Source organism: Oxyura jamaicensis, chromosome 8, assembly GCF_011077185.1.
Source record: "Oxyura jamaicensis isolate SHBP4307 breed ruddy duck chromosome 8, BPBGC_Ojam_1.0, whole genome shotgun sequence".
Taxonomy (NCBI): Eukaryota; Metazoa; Chordata; class Aves; order Anseriformes; family Anatidae; genus Oxyura; species Oxyura jamaicensis.
Window position 1 is genome coordinate 9,026,354 of NC_048900.1, and position 23,090 is coordinate 9,049,443.

A 23,090-nucleotide genomic window follows, 5' to 3' on the forward strand; every position below is an offset into this window, starting at 1 on the left:
AATTAGAAGCAGCTGCATAGCTGATGCAGCCCACAGGACATTTTCCCATTTCAAACTCTGTAGCTTTTTGAAATCATGATTTGAATTAAGTTGTATGTGAAATTTGTTCTTAAAAGATTAAATTCCTGTTGAAGTAGGTTAAGAGAGCTCATGTCCTTCCAGAAAGTGCCAGAGCAAACTTAATCTTCCTGTTTCTGTTTCTGAGTGTTAGATGGAAAACTGAGGAGAAACAGTGGCTTTTATTTGGAAAAGATTTGGTTTCCTGTTCTGAGCATGTCATTTGGAGCTGACACAAGCTGCTACAATTTTAAGCTGCTCTGTAGACAAGTGGCTTTTTTTCCCCTTCCTAAAGAACTTGAAAGAGTAGGTTGGGATGAGAACTAAGCAGGGGTAGTGGGAAGCTGGAGTTGCTGCTGAGATTCTGAACAGTGGAGGATAATCATATCCTTTAAGAAATCTGGACTCTAGACCCAGCTTTTTCAGTGTTTGCCTCTGTATTTATAGAAACAATTTGGTGCCCAGCATGAATCAGGGGCAAATGCTCAGTTTTGTCTACGCCAACGTTGAGAACTAAATCACTAGTATTTGTGCCTAGAAATGTTGTTGACAGGAGACATGGCTGAAAATCTGAACTGTTGGTGTGTTTTTTTTTTTGTTCTTTCATGTTCAAAAAGGGTTGCAGTGAATTGCTGGAGGGGAAAGTTGCATAACTGTGTGATTGAGCCCTTAATCAGGAGAGCGAAATGGTGGGTATGAGGGCTGTGTATACCTGACTTAGCATCTTTACGGAGGCAGGCATGTTCGTCTAGCATATTCTTTGAGGTTTTGCCCTATCCAAATGTAAAGAGCTTAAGTTAAAAGAGCTTTTGCTGTTCCTTGCTGGAGAATGTGCTCACGTTCTTCTGATTAGCCTCAGAAGATACTGGAACAAGCCTGGTCTTGGAGTGCTCTTCAACTTTCTACCAGAATGGTTAGGTACAAAGTGCTGGGCTGTTTGTGGGTGATGATTGTAAGTGTCATCGTGGAGCCTAGGTCTCAGCTTTCGTTTTTTCTCAGCGTGCCTGCGATGCTCTTACAGTGTTTTGTCTCCCTCCTCCCCATTACCTAGGGGCAGCAGTTAAATGTGCCCCATGAAAAGGCATTTCGTTTTTTTTTCTTTTTGCTGTGTTTGGGTTTATTTTGTATTTGTTGGAGCAGTTAGGAGTGTTGGAAGCCTCCTGATTGTCTGATGTCCTAGGAGGGGTTCTGTGAAGCCCTGATTTGTTGCTCTTTCTGTCATGATAATCATGACTACATGTGCAAAGCCTGCATCTGCTGTGGGTCCCACCGCACTGTGCCACTGAATGAGGCTGAGCTGCCCGGACCCCCTTCCCTGGCTGTGGTAAAACCAGAAATCCCTATCCCAAAATCTCATAAGCTTCCAGGACTGAAGTTCAACTTGACTTTACCCCTTCGTTAACTGTGTGTGGACGTCCAGAAACGTGATCTGGCTGTAGTTCGCCAGGCAGCGCAGCGCGTGCGGGCCTGAGTGCCGTGGGAGGCAAGCCGTCCTGCAGCTCCTGGCACGGCCCCGGCTGCTGAGTGCCAGCTTTCTGTCTGATCCAGCTCCTGCGCGGCCCTGATGTAGCCCGCTGGCGTTTGGGCTGATTTCTAACACACATCTATGAGGGATTTGGGATGTCAAAGCCAAACCTGTAGAACTGCCACGGTTTAGGCCCAGAATGCACGAAGATTGCCTCTGGTGTGATGTGGCAGCAGCTTGTGCTGACTGAGAGCCTGCAGCTGTTGCACCGAGGATGGCACAAGAAGCAGGGGATATTCTGCAAACGGCATTGTCTCAGAACTCACCGTCTGTGACTTTATTAATCCTGCCTTGCCCTGCAAAAACTCTCCTTTCATGTCTGTTCTTGGGTACGAAGTTGAAAGTATTAAGGCATGGTGAAAGGAGCCTAATTTGGGCGTGGAGAACGGTAAATTATGATTACGCACATATGACTTAGTTGCTTTAGCCATATGGCTAAAGCTAGTTAATAAATTTTTACATGAGAAAAAACAGTTGTGGTCATCTAGTAATGACCTCTTGCGTAACTCAGATAATAACCTCTCTGAATAGCTGTGTTTGAACTAGCGTGCATACTCTTTCTGCAAGCAGCCAATCGTGGTGTGCTTTTAAACAAGCATGAATGATGGAGAAATTCCACTGCAACCTTAAATGTGTTGTTCCAGTTGTTTCTTTCCACTGCTGAGAGCCTGTATGCAAGTCAGCGTCTGAAAGTGAAGTGTGTTCTATTTCTAATTGGGGTTTATCTTGCTTGAAATTCTCACTGCCAAGTCTCGTTATACCCATGCCTTCTAGACTGTGAATTATTGTTAAATCTTAGTTTCTGTGGGCAGTTGGAGCCTTTGATTAACTCCTTCCCTTCTCCCTTTGGAAGGGACTGAGCCACCTGAGCCTTTAATTGTGTACAGTTTTCTATTAATCATTACTGTTGGCTTCTTTGAATTCACTTCAGTTCCTCCTTCATGAAACAGACACTGAAGCTGATTTGATAATGGTTGTAGTATTATCAGCTGTATCATAATCTCACTTACTCCTACTTGGTATTGGCTGTCTGTACGCCTAAAGTATTTCTGAGTAAACTAGAAATTGTGCTAGAAATTGGTGTTCAGCTGACTGAGAACCCTGAGAGCAAGTCTCTCTTTCCTAGATCAGCATCTGGTTTTGGGGAGAATGCTCCATGTTGTGTTTCAGCTGTATGACTTTGCAGTGCTAAAATGCATTTTGCTGACCAGCTTGTTAAGCAGTCTGTGCTGCTCTCTGTCAAGACAAGAGCTTGTCTTCTCTCTTACCTTCAAGCTTGATCAGCACTGATGTTTTCCTTTGTTACTCGTTGATAGAAGAGGAATGAGAGCAGGCCCCTGTAGCATGGCCCCTCTGAAAACAGAACTTCATGACTGTTCTCTGATTTACATGGAATTTTAAGGCCTATCCAGTTAGGTTTCTCAATCCACCATGTTTTTAAATGCTGAAGGAAGAGGCAGTCTCTCCACTGTTACATTCTTGTCTTAGGGCTAACTGGAGACTTTGTGCATTTCTTGGAGCCGGAATCTCCTCTCTTTAGTCTTGAGTAACTCCTTGATTTCATAATTGCATCTATCCTGTCCTGAAAGGAAGCATAACCGATTTTCACCTCTGAAGTCTCTGCAGTGAAATAGATGTTCCCTTACACAGCCTGTGTGTATCTTGGATTACTTAGCAGTTAAAGCATGCAGCTGTGCGCTGCAGAAAAAACAGCAAGCGAGCCCTTGCATTTTGTATGTGTTAGGTGGTATTTTCGTCCAGAATATCATCTTGCAGCTCCCCGCTACCTGAAAGAAACAAATGGAAAGGTGGGTGGCAAAGGAGGTGCTTGCAGGCTTGCTCGCCTGGGTCCTGAATCTGGAAATTCAATGGAAAATGTGTGGTACAAAGGCCAGTTAAAAGATGGATTACAGCTGACAGGCAGAGCCAGGCTGTATTGACATAAGTTTAGGTTAGAGAGAAATAACTACAATTATTCTGCAATCACAGATCTTTGTATAAAAATATGGCCCTAGTTATAGATAGTATGTGTGTATTCATTCTTCTGTGGGAGAGGGAGGAACAATGACCTTGTCGTTGGGGTGCGAGCCAGGGGCGTGGGAGACCTGACTTCAGTGCTTGTGTTGCTGGTTGAGAGCAGGCTTCAGCATGTCGTGGTCCCAGATTCACTTATCAACATGAGGATAACAATGTGTTCCTGTCTCACGGGAGTGCTGGGGAGAAAGATCTGCTGAGGATCTGGAGGCCCTCAGACACGGCATTTGTACAAGCTTTATAAATATTCTGGGAGATGGATAATACCTGGCGTTAATACCTGTTACCTAGTCTGCTGGATTTCATTCTGAAAAAGGGCACTTATTAGAAGGGGAAAGGTGCAAGGAGTTAGTCAGCAGTTCTTGAGCACTCGGGTTTTTACTGAAATTTTGAAAGGAAGTGCAAGAAGAAGTTCTTGCTGTTAATGCAGCCCTGATTGTATGCAGTACTTCACTATTTTGTAATGAATGATTTCTCACTACAAATTGAAGTTGTCACTTGTCTCACTGACATTCCTCAATCCCAGAGGAAGGTCCCGTCTGCTACATCTATGAACTTAGCATTTGGGGCTCAGTATTACTATTATTTATGGCAAATTCTGAGAGCTTAGATGGGGGCGGGACTTTGTTCTTGTTATCTTCCCAGGACACCGCCGAGGCTTGAGGTGAATGTGCCACAAGTAATTTCTTCTCTATTGCAGGTGCCGAGAAGGCTTTCTTGGAGACTACTGTCAGTACAGAAACCCCTGTGAAAGCAATACCTGTAAGAATGGGGGAACCTGTGAAACGACGTCTCTGATAGGAAAGGCTACCTGCAAGTGTGCTCCAGGGTTCACGGGAGAGGACTGTCAGTATTCCGAATCGCACATCTGCTTTGTGTCCCAGCCCTGCCTGAACGGAGGAACTTGTCATCCCCACAGCCAGGAAACATATGAGTGTGTCTGTCCTCCAGGTTACACAGGTGGGATTCTGCATTTGTGCCGTTGGACCCCCTCTTTTGTGAATTCCTCAGTCCTAGAATGTTCTGGGGCAGCTGTAATGTGCTCTCAAATTTAATAGCTCTAGCACAGGAAACGAGAGGAAGTACAGATGACTTCATGACCAAAAAAAAAAAAAAAAAAAAAGGGGGGGTGGGGAGAGAGAGTCAAACTCCATACCCTTTATACATAAACAGAAAGATATTTAAATCTTGTGGGGTTGTCCACATGGGAAAACTGACTGTAGAAGCTATTCTCAAATCTGTTACACTTTGAATTCATAGTCTACCTTCTAGAAAAAAAAAAAGTAGTAAACTTGGCAAGCAAAACCTTTCTATGGGAAACTTTTAATTGTTTGCCTGAGGAGAAGCATGGAAACTCACTCCTTCCTTTCTTGAAGGGAAAGTAGAAGAATGTCAGTGTGATATGATTTTAGGTCATGGGTTATTTTTATAAATAACACCATCCTATATCTTGCTGGTAACCTACAAATAAAATGGCTTCCTACTTTAATCAGCAAGTTGATTTGGTTTCAAATGTTGTAAAAATGTATTTAAGTTTCCACGTGTGGTTTAGATTAAGATGTAGTACACCAACCATTTTGAGTTAGCATGAAGCATGAAATATGGAACTATTTTTCCCCATTAATAGTTTCTTACATCTTGATCTTACAGGAAAGGATTGCCAATGGATCGATGCCTGTACATCTCAACCTTGTGCCAATGGAAGTACTTGTACAGTATCGGGAAATAAGTTCTCCTGTATCTGTCTGTCTGGCTACACTGGCCAGAAGTGTGAGATAGATGTGAACGAATGTGCCACTTCAGGCCTTTGTCAACATGGGGGGACCTGTGTCAACGTGCCCGGTTCATACCGATGCCAGTGCAAGCCAGGCTATACAGGGCATCGCTGCGAGAGCACCTATGTGCCATGTTCACCATCACCCTGTATGAACGGAGGAACTTGTCACCAAACAAGTGACTTCACCTTTGAGTGCAACTGTCTGCCAGGTAAATTAATGGTACTTATTCTAAGTGTTAGGTTCTGTAGCCTTGTCACTGTGTTCCTGTCTATGTTCTTCTGAAAACTTCTCCCTTGGAGTATATGTGTGACACTGTTGTAAGATTGAGTGGAGAAATCTGAGCAAGGTGGGGAGCTCGGCTGGAATCTTACTTTCTGGGTATTAGTATTTCATACTGTGAAAGGGAGAGGAATGTTGTGGATGGGTGAGCAATGGGATTGGTTAGATCACAGCCAGAAGATTACAGATTTCTTTGGAACTCAATGAGAAACAGAGGTAATCAAATAGGTAAAAAGTGATGTCAATTCAAGGTCATTTAGAATGCCAGATTCTGTTAACACCCAGAAAGAGGTTGTTTGTGCTAATGAGGGTCACAGTTAAAATCAGTGCTTGAATGAAAATGAACGTTTGTCTCTTTATTCTCAGTCTCTATCACTAAAACACACTAGTTTCTATTCCTTTCCTTTTCCCCTCGAGTTCTTCCAAATCTTACAGGGTACATTTTCCAGCTCACCATACCCTTTTTGTCCTGTAACTTACCTCCAGGTAAGTTGTATTTACTTGCTTTCTGATGCTGTTAGTTTCTCTGAGTTCATCCACAGGAGAGATAACATGCTTACTCAGTACCATGGACTGACCGTATTGATTCTGTCTGTCAAGTCTGTGCTCCAGTCACCAAGGGCATCTGTCTCTACAAATGACCTGCCCGGGACCCTGGCAGTCTCCTCCTGCCCTGCTCCCCCCATCTACGTATCATACCGACCACAGAGCAGCACTAGTTTTCTTTGCATAAGTGTGGTGGTTTTTTTTTTTTAGGTTCATATTTTTAATGAGTAATTCAGTCCATGGGAAACTGAATGTTTGGAAATGCTTTTGACTAGACTTCCACTTAAGTGTATTGCAGTCTGGCACATGAACACTTAGTGTGTGGTAATCTAGAAAACTAAACTTTCTTCCCTTGAGCTTTTCTTTTATTATTTATGTGAAAGATGTTGCTGTTGTATACTGTTTAGGATGAATGCTGAATTGACTGCATTCTCATGAGGATTAGCTGGAGTCATAAGTATGTGTGGAAAGAGTATTTAGAACCTAAGTTGTAAAGAATACTTTTTGGAGATCTTTGTCTTGAATTGTCAGCTCAAGTGACCTTAAATATATGGTGCCAACCTTAGCTGGGGTATGCACGACAAATTTCAGGGTAGTCTGAGCAAGCACGTGACTCTGAAAAAATTAGGAAAGTTGATCTTAAAATAGAAGGTTGTATCATCATTGTTTGTGTGAAAGCAAGTGTTTCTAGCTGTGCTTGAAGAAAGTGTTTAAACATACAGGGTCTTTGAAAATGCTGTAAGCAACAGTTGTTTTCTGGTTTGCGTCTCTTTCAATGAAAAATGAAAGCTGACATTTTCATTTTAAAACAAAATTGTCGTCTTGATATCTCTGGATTAACAGCTTGATCACTTCCATCATCAAACTTCAGAATTTTCTTAGGTTCTCTTTAAGCAGTACAAGAAATCCAAGATCTCATGCAGAAGTGTCACTGTGGGGGGAAGAGGAAAGGAAGACTGAAGGACTTGATCCTTTGCTGATAAGGCAGTCTGCTTTTGTGACTCCCGTGCAGGGATGTGAGTCTGGGTAGGAGCACACTTTCCTTTAGACAAGTGTGTGGGCTGGCTACATGATGGTCAGGAAATGAAAATGAGATTACTATAGTAACAGCTACACACCCACACTGCTCACAAATGGTTTGGATTATTAGCTGCCTTTTTGGACTTCCAATATAAAATGTATTGTGGGGGTGAGTTAGTTTTGCTATGAGGACCTTCACTTCTGTATTTCCTGTATTCACTAAAGCTGGCCATATGGTTTTGCTAATTTCATTTTTAAAACAAGACATTTGAAAAACAGGAGGGGAAAAAAAGAGGTGGGAGAGTCCAAAATGCTTACATCAAACCGTTTGATAAAGGCAAGGCATCCAGCCATTTCTGCCCCCTTAGAATAAAGCATCCATCGTGAAATTCCTGAAGTTTTGGGATCGGTGGCCTGTTGCACACAGGGAAAAGGTGAACAAGTCCTGCTCATCTGGAAGACGGTGCCAAGATTATGGACTAGGAATTCCTCTTCAGACTCCATCTCTGAATTGGAACAGAGCTGATGATACTGTGACTATAAAAGGAATTGCTCTAGTGCTTCTTTTTGGACTGCCTTAAGATGTTACCAGTGTTAAGGTCATAGAGGCAGGAGGCAGTTTCAGCTTGAACTGCTGGAATGGCTTTTGAAATGATTTTTGCATCCTGTGAAACTACTTTGAAGAAACTGATTGCACTGGAATAGCAATTTAGGCATAATTAAATTACTCCGGGTGCTGAAATGGGATCATGCTTCCCATAAAAGCCTGCGTTTGAGTGAATTTCATTTTTCTTGTGAATATAGATGCTCAAGGATGAGAGCTTGAAAATACAGAGGAACCCCACAACCTGGAGTTACACGTCTCAGCAGCTTGTACAAATTATTTTTACAGTATCACAAGTGCTGTTCACATACCGTGTAGTCAAGCTGATGCTTCTCAGTTCTCAGGTTCCCATTTCTGTCGTGGGTTTACACAAATCTTCCATTAGGTAATTCATAAAGCCATGTGTATTAGGAGAAGTCAGCTTTTGGTGGCAAGTGTAAGTGAAGAGATGTGTGCTGTCAATGTTACATCTGTGTGAAAGGTAACTTCTTTTTTTTCTAACCATCCAGCATAATTGTTTTTCCTCTGGGCCTTGCTGATTATTTATTTTGATTTCAAGGCAAGCACGTAGACATGTAAGCACGTTAGGTCATCATAATAGAAAGTCGTAGTAAAAAAAATACTCCTGTGAAACAGACTTAACCTGAAGTACTAACAACTCTTTAAATATAAGAATGAGCTCATGGTTATAAATGTTTGACAAAAAAGGAGTTTTTTTGGCATCTAACCTTCAATGGAATGTTAAACAAGTCAATAGAGGAAGTTCTTAGCTGGGAAAGTGATTATTCATTGTTATCCATCAAAATAATTACCCATTAACTAAGATAAGGACCCTAGGGAATTCCAAGGGCTTGTTCAGGAAACTGTCTGTCAGGCCAGAACGGGCTGTTTACGAGAGCTGGAGCACTTCCTGGGAAGAGGAAGTAACCTCGTGCCGCGGTGCCGCCGAGCATCGAACCCACCGCGCTGCGAAGCCGGCGCCGCCCGCGGCTCTGGGAGGGGTTCTGCCCAGAAACGTCCTCGTGCGATAGCACGGTGCAGGCCGGTTCCAGCGTGGAGATCGCTAACTTCTCGTCCTCAGTCCCTGAATCTGGTGGTAAATCGGTATTTCTGTTCAGGTGTCCTGCCCCCATGCTTAATGGGTCTTGCACAATCTGTAGGTTGAAGTAAGGGAAGGCCTTTAGGGTTTGGAGGGAGTTGGATTCAATGCTGTGGAGCACCGGTGACATAGGAGTAAACTTATCTGCTGGTATCCCTCTGTACGAGAGGAGGAAGAGCATGCCTTTAACAGTGGGAACGCTTTTCCCCTGGCGGTTCTCATTCTGCAGTTGGCCGTGCTCAGAGATGTAGAGCAAAAGTCTTTGGGAGGGAGAAAGCAAAGGACAACATGCTGCTCCCAGCACAGGGGGAGCAGGAAGCAGGGTCAGGTGTCCAAATACACCCAAATAGTGAACTCTCTGGCTCTCTGGACAAGAGTCAGATGACGTAGCTGCAAAATTGGGTCCCGGGACCCTGCCGGAGAAGGTTTGTGTCTCAGCAGCTTCTTGCACGTTGTGGTGCAGTGTAGGTGTGTTGGCCCAAACTGCCATGGCTCTGAAGGACTGATCTGAAGAATGAAAGTGAACCTCGGCCAGCTTTATTTACAAATTCGGCAGGTCACAATACTGCAGAGTATGTTGGGCTTGAAACCGACGTGAAAGTCCTGCCTTTACAGCTTTTCGATGGTCTGAAAGTAAGCCAAAGCTGTTCTCTAGAGTAAGAAGAATTTTAAAGGGGATTTGGGAGTTGGGACGTTACCAAAAAGGAAACTTGTGTTTTCTTCAGCTGTATACTCAAAATAGTGTCATCTTTACCATTTCAGCCCTTCCTGATTCATTTCCCTTGCAGATGTCTTTTTTTTTCTGACTGAGCTCGCTTGGATGTGTGACATTTCTCTTGAACCTTTTGCTGCATTGTGTTTTTTTTTTGTTTTTTTTTTAGCTGCTTTTTTTTCTGTTCTGCTGTCTGTAGTGGTATTCTCCTGCTTTGGGGGTGGGATGAACGGCTTTCTACATTTGTGTGAGAAGCCTGAGGGCCAGCAATTAGATGTTAGTATAGCTGGTGAAAGTGGCTTGGGGAGGTTTTAGTGTTGAGGTGACTTCTGTGCTCTCATTGAGCAAAATCCATGAGCCACTTTCTTTGCCTGCAGTACACTGAGATGGTCTTGAATAAGTGCCTGCTCTCAGGAACCTATCTACTGGAAGGCAGGGCTGGTCTTTGGCTTGTCCAAGCTGAGAAGATAGGAACTTAACCCTTCTGAGCTTGCGGTTCTGGGTGCATTTCCATGCTGATCACGTTGTTGGCATGAGCACAATCTGTGGTCAGTGGGATGATTCTCCTCAAGCTCAAAAACAAGCTGATAGGACACTCCTGTGTTTTACAGCTCAATCTTTGGTCATTTGTGGTTGCACAGTTTTAAATATAGTAACTTGATTATTAATTGTATTCCTTGGTAGTCGTTCCTCAGCAGTTTTTGCCAGGAAGGCGTTGCTGTGCTGATTTGGATTAACCATTTATTTTCTTAGTTTAAACCTTCCCTACTGCGATGAGGCTTGCAGGATCTTGGGTGAAGGTGAGAAGGGCTTCGAATAAAGAGGGTAACGCTGCCGGTGGCCTTACACAGAGCCTGTTCTTCCTTGCTGGTGAACCATGATCCATTCGATATGGCTTAGCAACAGTGTTCCTCCAGGCTTCTGACTTTACCTGTATTACCGGAGGAGTTGAGAAAGTGGGAATGGGTATGAATCATCTCGAGTCTCTTGGGAGTAGCCATAGTCTGGAGAAGTTGCTTCAGAGCTTTCCAGTCTCAGCCTCATCTGCCACATCGCAGGGTCTGTGTTGGATCAGATGTTGCTTAGAGGACTTGTGTAACTTGATGCAGATGTTATGGAACTGTCTGGAACAGGGCATCAAACGTAGGGGGGGTTAAAGCATAGCTTGGGATGAGAGGGCTGTGTCATGTTAATATTACATTCCAAAGCAGTGAAGAGGCAGAGCTGATGTTTTGAATTAATGCATGCATTCTGGAATCATTTACTTCATCCACATTAGCATGCATCCACTTGTGCTTTGATAAATAGCTATCTCGTCCAGCAGAAATGGCAGGTTTGTTTAACGAAGCGTGAGGTAAAGCAGCAATGTGAAATCGAGGGGAAGATGGATTACTGACAGCTCCCTTCCTTAACATCCCTACTTCCCCTTATTGGAAGGGAAAGGGAATTCTACCACGGTGGAGAAGGGGTATTTTGCCAGAGTGACTGTGATCATTAAGCCTTGATTTTCACTGGGGAAAGGTGTCTGGTTTCTTCTCATTTTCAGTCAGGGCTTAGCTTATCAGCATTGCTTGGGTGGTGACTAATTGATTGATTTGCCTAACGCTGAGGAAGGCCAAATGAGGAATTTGGAAGCTGAATTTTCAAAGCGTGGGTGATCTTACCTTGACGTAGCCAAAGCACGTGAACAATCCTGAGAGGTTCACAAAATGAACACCAGCTACTTTTTTGCCATGGGAAGAGCTTGTCCTGGTGCTCTGACTGTGTAATCTGACCTGCATGCAAAGGTGTTCAGTGATGTCTCTGGCCAGCTTGCTATGTGGAGATTCATCAGGATTAGGTTAACAGGACAGGTCTTTAAGAAAAACAAACAAAAATGAGGTTTGTGGGGGAAGCTGCATAGAAGAGGAATTCGTTTCAAAAGATTCTGAGAAGCCCGTTTCACTCTGCTGTTTGTGCTTTGTTCAGGTTTTGAGGGGAGCATCTGTGAGCGGAACGTGGATGACTGCCCAAATCACAACTGCCAAAACGGGGGTATATGCGTGGACGGTGTGAACACGTACAACTGCCGCTGCCCACCCCAGTGGACAGGTATGTACCATGGAGAACACACACTTTACCGTAATGAAATGCAGGATTTCTGGCCTTCACTCAACATACGACTCAAGTTGCAAATGGCTGAATGTAGTTCACATCTGTACCTTGTTCTGCAGTCTGGGGGACAGATGTCAGTGAATCCTTCAGAAGATTGCTTACATCAAAGCCACCACAAAACGAGGCAATTTCCCACTGCACTGCTCAGTGGTACAGGCTTACATGCATGTGACTTTTACAGACAAATTGTGTGGGTCTTGAGCTGCCATGCAGTGCGACTCTGAGTTGCACTTCTGCTTGTATGGATTAGTTTGTGAGAGGATGTATATTTCACAGAAGTACAGAGCATGGCTTTTCCTATTACAATTGTGTGCATTTGTGGTGCTTTGACACATTTGGGGGCATTTTTAATGGGGGTAATGATCCTTGTGTAGATAATGGTAATGCTGCTAAAGAAAAGGGCTAAACTGGAGGAAGGCATAGGTGGGAGAAAGGAAGGGAAGAGAAGCTTGTGCATGGGCAGCTTATGTTTTTGCTTCTATTTGCCTACTGTGCTGATTCTTATCTGGAGTTCTCCAACTAACAAAGCTACTTTTGCTTCATAAATGAGTCTGTTTTACTCTGAGTGTGTCTGGGGAGGTGGGGGGGAAATGTGAATTTCAAGAAACCATTATGCATGATGTAAGGAAGCAGCTTACAGGAAATTCAGTGTCATCTCTAGTCACAAAATGTCTCTATACCTCAAAAATAAACAAATACCTCCGGTTTGGGTTTTTTATTTTTTAGTCATTCTTAGCTGGCACACTTTTTCAGTTGGGTTCAGCTTTGCCATTTATTTTTTTTTTTTTCAGAATTATAGGAAAAGGATCAACCCTAAAACATTGAGGCATGGACTTAACATGCAGTTTTCCTTTTATTAAGTAAACTAAGGTATTTTGCCTCGGAGCATAAGCCTGAATGAACTCCTGGTTCTGAAGAACTTCTAGTACAATCTTCTCTGCATCTAGAAAATAATGTTTGAAACCAGAACATCTGCAGTGAATGGTAGCTCAGACAAACTTTGTGTGAAGAGTTTGACTACTAGAGACCAAAGGTTTCATGTTGTTTTAGCTTTTCTTCGCAGAGAGCATCATTCTCATTATAAACTTGTCATTAACTGCCAAGGAGGCCTGCCAATTAAGAACCCTCATTAACTTCACTTAAGAATACACAATTTTAAAGGTGAAACCACATAAGAGAGGGAAATGCACCACTCATGGCTTGCATAGCTCTCTGAAACCTGGTATAAATGGGAGAAAATGAGTCCTCCCTTCGATGAGCAAATACCCTTTCTTCTATACTGCCTCAATGTCTAAATGTTGTTCAGGTTTCCTGCAAAGGAAAACCTGAAGAGAGTTTGGGTGCAGAGCCAGCAACCCTTCAGTGACCCCTGAAATACTGCTTCACGCTGCAGGAATTATAAACCCTGTTATGTCTTCTAACATGTCAGTAGTAAATCAGTCTCGGGATTATTCCTGAAGCACAGAGGAGATAATGGACCATGAGCGTTTACAGCGTGAGCTTAACATTTATGAGGGATTACTGTGATTTGTGGAGGTATCATAAATGTAGCCTGGCTCGCAGGATTTGGGTGGGTGGCTGCTGTTCACTGGGGATGCCTTCTGCAACTCACCTGGAAGAGACCTTGGTGGTAACAGGTTGTGATTCTCTTTGGTTTTGTGGTAGATTGTCTCTCTGATTAACCACTGAAGCTCTTTGCAGCGCAGTTAGTTGTTCCCACTCTGTACCTCTTTATGGGCTCTAACGTAGGGGGAAAAATCATTGGACCCATGTTGTGGCCTAGTCTTGTGCTGTCTGTCTCTTGTCTGCGCAGGCTCTTCAGAAAATCTTACACGTGAAGGATGCTTCCCTCCTGTGAAACCCTGGAAAGAGAGGCAGTCCCCCAGTTTTGTGTTCCCATGGCTTTATAAAACAATTTAGTGGAATGCTTTTTCTGAGAATTTCCTGCGTTTATGGCGAAGTTAAGATTATCAGTGCAGCAGTGGCTTTAGATAATGTCTTCTCAAGGCCATTGACTTCCTAGACTTCAAGGCTCAGGTCAATTGGGAGCTAAAACTGGTGTCACAGTTCAGAAAACAACAGTTTGGCTGCTTGAACTATGAGCATTAGAGCCGTTGGGGAATTGAACTATCTTGTCCAAAATGCACAGCACCATTTTGGTGTTTGAGCTAAAACATGAGTAAGCTCGGAAGCAGCTATGCGTGTTCATGTCACCGTGTTTGACATAAGCAAGGCAGTAGCACGGTGCCCTTGTCCGCAGGATGCCTTGGTGATAACCGTTCCCCTGCAGTGTTACTGCTGGCCTGAGTGTTTTGGGGAGGCTGATGGCTAACAATGGCGATGAAGGGCTGTATTTGGGGCTTTCTCTAAGCTGCTCTGCTTGAAAGCGTGTATGCCGAAAACCTCTTGGCAAGCCTGTCTTTAAGAATTAATTTATAGTATCTGTAATTTTCCTTTTGCCCATTAAATGTGCGGCCAAGTGATGATGTTCTGTGACACCCCCAAAGTGTATTTTCTTAAAAGAAGCTTTCTTTGAATGCACTTCAATCCCTTTCCTGCATCTTCAGTGAGAGACCACAAAGATGCAATATAACAGTGTACGGAGACACGAGGTGTGACACTGAGGCCGGGCACGCACTAGGGAAGGGAGGTGGATCCCTAGGATAGTTTGGAGAGAGGTGCCTGTTTCCCAAGGCTAAACTGCAGCTGATTCTGACAGAGCTACAATAAAAACAAGTTACTCAGCAATAAGGAAATATACTATAAGAGCAGGTCCATCTTTTGCACAAACATGGTTTATAACATTGTAAATCATCACTAAGGTTAGAGAAGAGGGGAGAACTGAACAAACAACTCTTATAGAGTCTCTCCTGATAAATACTTGTAGCACAGCAGTGTAAAACAAAGTCAACACTTCAGGAAATCAGAAGCCTCCAATGAGACCTTGAGTTCACAGGACATTGTGTGCTGTTTAAAAATAAATAAAAAATAAGGCCCAGAGCCGTGTGCTTGTAAGCAAGCATCAGTCAAAAGCAAAAGGATGTTAAATTTTATAAAAACATTTTTACTTTGTAGATGTGCCATCTTCATAACAGTTCTTGTGGAGTCTTTTGTTGCTAACACTTGTCAAGCAATCCTGGGAAAGTTTAAATTGGTCTGTTTGTTTCAGTGTTTGTTTAATCTTTGCACCATGGATGAAGATCTATCACGTTTGTTAGCGTGATTTGTGCTTCATGTCATTGAGGAAACCATTCTCGCTTCGTGTTAGAAAAATCAGGAAGAATCAAGAAGCTGTACTCCATCCAGTGAAGAACAATTTTGTGTAAAGAGATATCAAAGCATCCTTTACTGAAACGGAATCTGTTGCAATTCCTTTTGGTAACCATCTGCCTCTTGTGGTTCTTTGACAGGTGGCAGGCTGCACTACACAAGCATGCATTTTTTTCTAACTTCTTCTGTTTGGTACTAGAATCCAGCTTTTGAGAAACCGTTTGCTCTCCATCTCATTTCCTACTCTTCTAACAGAGCTCACTGCTCCTTTGTTGATGTGTGTGCCTTCTCTTTCTCATGTGCTGTTTTTTCCGGAAAGATAAAATCTTGCTTTTCAAAGACAACCACGGGAAATTCCTGCTGTTACTAATGTTTTTGTCACCTTCAGAGTTCTTGTATTTCATATGGTTATAATGATTGTCAGCTGCCTCAATCTGTAACTGGCAAGATGATCTTGGATGTGTCTTGGGGAAGCTGCTCCAGATCTCTTCTGCTGTTGAATGTTAGCTGATTTTTTTTGTTTTGTTTAAGGATCACTTTATCTTGTCCTGGGCTACATCCTTTGTCAGGGCTGATGTTTGTTGTGTCCTCGCAGGGCACAGTGTTGCAGATTTCTTGGAAATAGACAGAGAGGCTTTTGTGAAAGACTGAAGTCTGTTCTTACGTGCCTGGCAGGCCAGAGAGCTTGGTATACTGCAGGTGTGATTTGAGTTAAAATTAGCCCAAAATCCTGGGTCATGTTTGTGACACGTAAAAGACTGCTTTCTGCTGCTGTTTTGCAATAGTTAAACAAACTGGATGGCTTGCTGCTGTCCGAGTGTCTTTGCCTTCTCTCCCTGCTCCTAGGCACCCTTCCCCTTTCTCTGGGCTGGCTCTGGTCTTTGTTGGAGTGAGGCACTTTAACTCACTAATCTAGCAAAAATTCCTATCCAGCTGCCTTTTTTTGTTTGTTTGCTTGGGATCAGGAATTAAAATTCATGGAGAGGTCTCATGGGTGAGCTGGTAGAGAGAAAGCAATGGCAGTCCAGGGCTGCAAGGCTGCGTGAAAGGTTAGGGTGTCCTTGCGAGGAGGTGGTGAGAGTGAGGCTTTAAGGGCTGCTCAGTTATTCCAGACTACAATTCAGATGAAGAAACAAGGCTGCCTTTAAAATGCACCTGTTGGCTGTGTTAATCTAGCCTATGCAGCTTTGTGTCAGGAAGACTTTGGGTATTAAAGTGAGTAACATAAAGTGCTGTCAATGTGTGTGTTTGGCTTGGCCGAGGAAGACTCCTGCTTAGCTGTGGGAAGTTTTGGAGGATCAGCGTGAGTCTGTCCCAGGTCACCTTTCACCAAGCACAACAGAGTTTTTGTGTCCTCCATCCAGTTTAGTCCTTTGCACTGTTTTCTCCAGAAGTGCTGCACTGGGAGCTGTGGGACGGGTGTGGGGGACATGCCATGTCCGTGCTCAAGCAAATTCTGGAAGGCCAGCATTATCCTGCTGCACTGCAGGCTTGGCCTGTTTGCCTCCTTCATTTCTGTCCCTGAGGGTGAGACTCCCATGGCAAGTGTGTTTGTTTAGGCTTTGTTTTTGCCTGAAAAGGGGGCTCCAGAGAACTGTGTGTTTTAAAATCCAGGAGACTTTTGTCTCAAGGAAAGCACAGTGTGTTAACAGCTGACTCCACCAAATAACTCCAGCACTGGAAGCTAGCTTAAGAAGCAAATGTTTGTCTTGAGCAGAAAAGCTCTTCAGGCAGCAGGGCAATGCTTTTTAATTAAAATAGCTGCTAGCTTGGTCATATGCTCTTTAACACTAGCACAAGAGTTACTCTTTCTGCAGAGCTTTAGGCAGGAATTTTCAAACAGGGGAGTTAAGGATTCGATTCCTATTTAATTAGAGCAGTATTTGCTCTCTACCTTCGTTTTCTTTGAAAATCCCAGCCTTAAACTCTGGGCCGACGTGACTTTTCTTTGCTAAAAAGGGAGGATAAACATCAAAAGGCTAATGTTTAACACTTTTATGTAAGGTCGTATGCTCTGGTATTTTCTTTTTGAGACTTTCTTTGCTGAACACCACTTTCCTCAGCTGCCGTATTAGAAAGTGTACAGTAACGAGCCATGCTTAGTGTTGGGGGAAAAAATATTAAAAGGCTTGAAATTTGGTGGAGCAGACTCTGACGTGGATCATAATCTTGTCTCCTAAATGACAAAATATACAACCTTTTTACTTTCTAGAAAGTAGTATCACCTGCCAGGGAATGTTGCCAGGGTTTCACTCTTGTTCTGGCTGATGTGCACGGAGCAGTGCTCACCTTTGTGGTGGCACAGGGAGGCCGGGTCAGACTCCTGCCTGGTTGCCTTTTCCAGTTGCGCGGCGATGGTGGACTTTTGGGTGCTTTTCCAAACTTGTATTAAAAAGCACTGAAGCTTGTTGGGTGCTAGCTGAGATCTGACTCTGCCAAACTTGGCACGTTGGTCGGTGATTTGCTGTCACTATCATCGGGATCTCCAAGAGGCAGCTCTATGAAAGAGGCCAAGAGGGATTATGATTCTTTTTCTTCCTTCACGTTTGAATTGGCAGATACAAAGGGAGAAGGGAGCATGTGGGCAGGTTCCAGAGCTGGCAGCTCTAACTTGGGCGTACAAATGATTTGAAGCATCAGATGTGAACAGACTTTATCCTGGATGTTGGTGTTCTTGTGATGCCTGTTCCAGTGTAGTGTGGAGCAGACTGATTTCATAGGCTTCAAATTGACACCATTTGTACTTCATCCAGCGTGAATTCTGGAAAAGGTACATGACTTCCAGTTTGTTGCCTGCTGGTTTTTGTTTCCCAATAGCAAGCGTTGGTGAGGAGGTAGCTGTAATAAAACACCTCAGGTGTTAACAGCCGGATTGATCCGATGACAGAACGACAGCATCTGATTTAGTCCATGCTACTGCCTCTTCCATTGTGCCTTTGGTGACTTTCCAGCCTGGGAAACGCTCTTTGTGATCAGATGTGCCAAATAATCTCTTGTGGAGTTGTCTTAAGCTTTCAGTACATCTTGCATGTGTTTGGCTGTAAAACAAAATAGACTAGACCACTCCGAGTCTGGGTTGGTGCATGTGTGCTCTGAGACCAGGCTAATAGCTAACAGTTGTTTTATCTGCAGCTGCCTTGTTTCTGGCAGTTTCTGCCCCTTCCATCATCCTTGGAACGAGGTGATTTGTCTTTGGGTAATTAATAAAGATGCGTTGCTGAGCTAGCTGGAGAATATGAAGCCTTTATTGCAAGGTTTAGCTTCCGTCATTGTTTTGCCCTGCAGGACTTTCTGCTTGTTAGGGATTTCCCTGGTTTACTGGATTTTCCAGAGGAGCTTAAGAGAAAGGCAGAATGAAGTGTAGCTTGGTGATGTGTATTTCCTTTTGATCACTTCTCTATCTTGGCGCTGTACCCAGTCATTTCATCAGCCTCTGCCATATTAAACCAGTCTATTAGTGCACCAGTCATCTTTCTTGAATGCTGTTCTGTTCATCTGTAATGCTGCCTCTGAGGAGCTCTGTCCGAGTGGCCCTCCTTCCCCAGTAGTCTGCAGAGTGATTTCAGGCAGTGCTTGGTGGATCAGGGCATGCATAACTCTCCTAAAGCCCAGAGTTTTGTATTTGGAGGCTGTAAAATCCCTTGTAAAAGCCCATTAGTTCCAGTACATGCTTCCTAGTGCGGTTATGAAATTAAACTGTTTCCCCCATCATATTAGTCTAAAATAAACACAGATGTTTGCTCACTACAATTGTAGAGATTGATCTTCAGTTGTTCAAATTCTATATTACCCTCTTACATTTTATGATATGTTGGATGTTGTTTGACATTCTTCAAGAGGAAGATCTAAATAAAAACAAAACAAAATACAGAAAACATCAAAACAAAGAAAACCCCACCTGAAATTTGGAAGTGGTTGTTACTGCTTTCCTGCTCTGTGGTTGTGTATTTCGAAGGGAAGCAAGATGCCGTGAGATCCTTGGGAAGGAATATTTTTTCAGGACTGTGATGCCCCTTGCTTTTACAAGGGAAAAAGTATTTGGCCTGAGCCGTTTTTTCAGTACTTAAAAAGGAAAGATCTTTACTAAACCCATGCAAATGGGGAGACATTTCGCAGATATCGACAGCATAGTCCATTGAATTCCTGCGTGTGCCTGAAGCTGTCCTCGAAGCTGAAAGTAGCAGTCATGTTCATCAGATTTTGCACAGGAAGCTGTTGAGGTGGTCTCATCAGAGGGTCTGGAATTTGGATGTGACTTGGACATCACGTGTGTGAGATCCATTTCTGTCAGCATTGCCTGTTGGTTGCTCGGTACGCTCTTGTCTGTGTAAAGACACCACCTCTTTTAGAGAAGTTTGAAGTTCTTTGCTTCGATGATACCTTGTGTCAGTAAAGCAAAATACAGCACATGGCAAAATACACAGAAGAAAACATTTGATCTTCCTTGCGATAACTGTTGTATTGTACTTGTATCATAATCGGTCTTTCTCGGTAATATTTACTTTGTGAGTCTCTTATGAAATGCTTCTCTTCAGCCGCTCTGCTGGACTCCGACCTCTACCCCAGTTTCAGCCTCTTTGTGAAGAGGTGGTGGCTTCAGTGCTGCGAAGCGTGTTCGTAGGCTGAGGCTGTGCCACTGCTCTTATACAGCCGTCTGCATTAGTTATTCTTCCTTGTGGTCAAATATCTCATCGGTGATATTATTTTGTTGATGAGAGCTGTGGGTTGTGTAGAAGTCCCCACTGAACTCTTCCAGGGGAGCCGAAGTCTTTCCTCAAGGAGTGTCTAACTCAACCTTTCAACAAGAAGCCTGTTTCCTTTTCTGTTTCATTTTCCATTTGTTGCATCAAACCATGTCTGCTGTTGTACTACCCAGTGACCTCACTTGGTTGAATCTCTCTGAGGTTCTCTGGCTTCTTCTTGGATAATATAAATATTATTTTGTTAAAGATATTGCTGCCTACTGTTCATCTTCCAGGTCACTAATTAGATGCTCCAGTGCCTGTATGTATTCATTAATTGTAACTTAGCTTTTTCAAGGGGTAAGAATAATTTTGTGGGTTAAAGATTAATTGAATGTTTTTACAAATGCACAATTCAAAAACATGGGGGTTAAGTATTTTTTCACAAATGCCATTTTATTAGAATTCCCGATGGTTCTACACTATTTTCCCTACGCTTTTCCATTTACTAAGGAGTCGTGCAAAATAACTTGAGGAAACTGATGTTTTGACCGAACAGAACAAAGTGCTTTGGGTTGCTCAAGCAACATAGGCGTTGTCCTTGCCTTACAGGAAAGGACTGGACTGAAAAATGTCTTTCCCCAGACAGACATGGTCTGCCTGCTGGCATACTGAACATCTGCATGGATGGCTAGAGATGGGAAGGAACAGTACGGTCCCCTGAGGTGTTGTGCTGGTTAACCTTCTGCCGTAATTGGAAGTGGCCATTTACCCAAACACCGTTTCTTATCTCTGAGCCAGTTCTTGAGCCTTGATAAGTCGCTGTTCACCTTGTGACTTAGCAGTGCTCTGAAAGAGGGAAAAAGTAAACAGCTCTAATGAGATGTGCTTCCTTCAGCTACACAGTTAATGTTCAAAGACTGTACAACGATCTTTGCGATACTTTGTGAAATAAATTGCTCTTCCTGAAAGATTCTACCTAAATATACTGCTTTGCAGTTTCCAGGGTAGCCCTTCCATGGGAGCTGGTAATATCTTTGTACAGGGCAGTGCTAGTCTGAGACAAGTGGCATGCTGCTTGTGAGATACTGAGAGGATGGTGGCAGAAAAAGTGCCTTGAAACCTGAAGCTCATCTTCTAGTGAGTCTCTTACAGACTTCAGGCGCAGTTTGTGATTCTTACCGAATTACCTTTTCCTTCTGGTATCACCAAACTCCTAAGATATTTTGACTTCCAGTTCAGTCTGAGTCCAGTGCTGTGGTGGTCATCATTTTGAGAGAAATGGATGCAGCGATCTCCTCCCAGCCCTGTTTTCGAGGCACAGTAATGCATTTACATCCTTCGTCCTGCTAAATGCTTTTAGTGCGTAAATTGTATGTGAGATCTCCTCTCCAGAGGCTGTGGCATCCGGTGCTCCAGCTGTGCATCAGCAGTCTTTACTGCTGGAGAGCTGTTAAGAGGCCAAGAAAACTTTCTCCTTTATGGAAAATATGGTCTGCCAAAGACGAAGACCTCCAACTGAACTGGCAGAAAGTCCTGCCTGCGTTCAGCTGTAGGATCAGTCCGGTTTCCTGTCTTGGAATTGGGTTTTATGCAAAGAGGAGGTCTTGGAATTGGGGTCTATGCAAAAGGTCCAGTAGGATCAGCTTTTGGATGCATCTGTTGTTGCTTCCCAGCGTGGCTGTTTGGGTTTCTTCTTTGTCTAGAGCTTAATGCTCCTTTAGTGTAGGGTTGCACTCATTTAACACGCTGCCTTACCTTTTAAATCAGGCTTTATTTTTTCTTCTTATCATAAGAGCTCTAGGAGAACAATCTAGCGGTTTCTCATCAGTGAGGACAGGTACAACGACATGAGGGGCCCAGAGCCACTGCATCCTGTGTTTGCCAAAGGAGAATCTCCCTGAGCCCCTGTCCGGTGCCTGCTGCGCTGGCAGGGGGATCAGTCAAAGCAGCCCACGTGCCTGGTCTACTTTATTCCTTATAGCTTCTCTGAGGGGGAACATACGGGAAGTAACTAGTTTCATAGTGGGCAGAAAGCACTAAGAGCTGAAGGCTGTTCCCTTTTTCTACTTCTAGTTTTCAATTTTGAAATACCACATGGACTAGCTGTTTACTTTGCACAAGGTCACTTAGAACCTGAGTTGGCATTTTGCTGATTTCCCAGGCTCTGCAAATATCAAGGTCAGGTTAGGCTTTTATTAGTTTCTTGGAGTAATCTGTGCTTCCTTTCTTGTCACGTTCTGTATGCGTGTTTCTACATTCCCATTAAAATGCTGTGTATTTGAGCTCCCAGCCCTGTGTAAGGGCATACCGTCACTAGTTGACGCTGCATTTACGTTTCTTTTAGAAATGCAATTGAAAGTAGCAAAAAAGCAGAAGTAAAGAAATACCTATAGAAACTTCTAGTTAAACGGATCAAGAGTTTGCACTTAGAAGTTGAATTTGGGTTCTCTGAATGAAAGACTTGTTTCTTCTTAGCAAGCAGAAAACAAGGTTTCCAAGTAAATTACAAGCAAATATACTTGGTTCAGTTACAGTTAAGTCAAGCTGCGTCCCTCAAGTAAACCTTCAGATTTTTTTTGTCTTGCTTGATTTAAATCTACCTCAGTAAACCGTCAGAAGTCTCATGAAGACTATTTAGAGCAGTTTAAAATTAAATCCTGTTTTATGTCATATACTGGAAGAGCGGTCAGTCTCTGCTGTGGAGAAGTTATTCAGGAAGCTCGCAGGACAGACACCACATTGAAGACCTAGGCTGCTAAAAACAGAAGCATCAAATCTTTTCTTTGCAGCAGCTGTTCAAAATACTTGTCTGTTGATGTCATTTGCATAAGGAGTTGAAGCCTTTTCTGAGGGCAAACCCGCCTTTTCAGGGCCCTGACAGCTTGCGGCCACCCTTTAGTCTCACTGAGAAGTAACTGGTGATGCTCCTTTGAGGGAGGATGTTCTTCAAATCCATTTATAGATACACGCAAATTTCTGAAAGAAAAAGCTGCATTGAAGAATTACTAATATTGACCACGAATACCATTTTATGAACACCTAAAGATTCAAAAATGCTGTCTAAGGAACCAATGGGTTTCTTAAAAATAATGTTTTAATTTCTCTTTGGAAGACTTTGGGCTACAGAATACATTTCTAAGCCACTCAACTCACGCTTCAACAGTGAGGACTCAAGTATTTTCAGTGAACTCGAAATGGCTTTATATTCATGTCTATTCAGCAGCTCCTTTTTTTTAAACTAACAAGTGCCTTGGACTTCAGTACTCTGGCATTTGTAGTACTTAAAAAAAAAAAAAAAAGTTCCTAAATCATTCAAGACTTGTTACT

General features: G+C 43.2%; 1 protein-coding gene across 2 annotated transcripts in view; it reads left to right on the forward strand.

Moving 5' to 3' along the window:
- Positions 1–23,090, forward strand: part of NOTCH2 (notch receptor 2) — an 85,197-nt gene that overhangs the window by 14,566 nt on the left and 47,541 nt on the right. For both annotated transcript variants that reach the window (XM_035333011.1, XM_035333010.1), the window contains exons 3-5: positions 4,317–4,576; positions 5,267–5,602; positions 11,623–11,745. In XM_035333011.1, the coding sequence (XP_035188902.1) occupies positions 4,317–4,576; positions 5,267–5,602; positions 11,623–11,745 (719 nt within the window). The remainder of the gene's footprint in view (positions 1–4,316; positions 4,577–5,266; positions 5,603–11,622; positions 11,746–23,090) is intronic.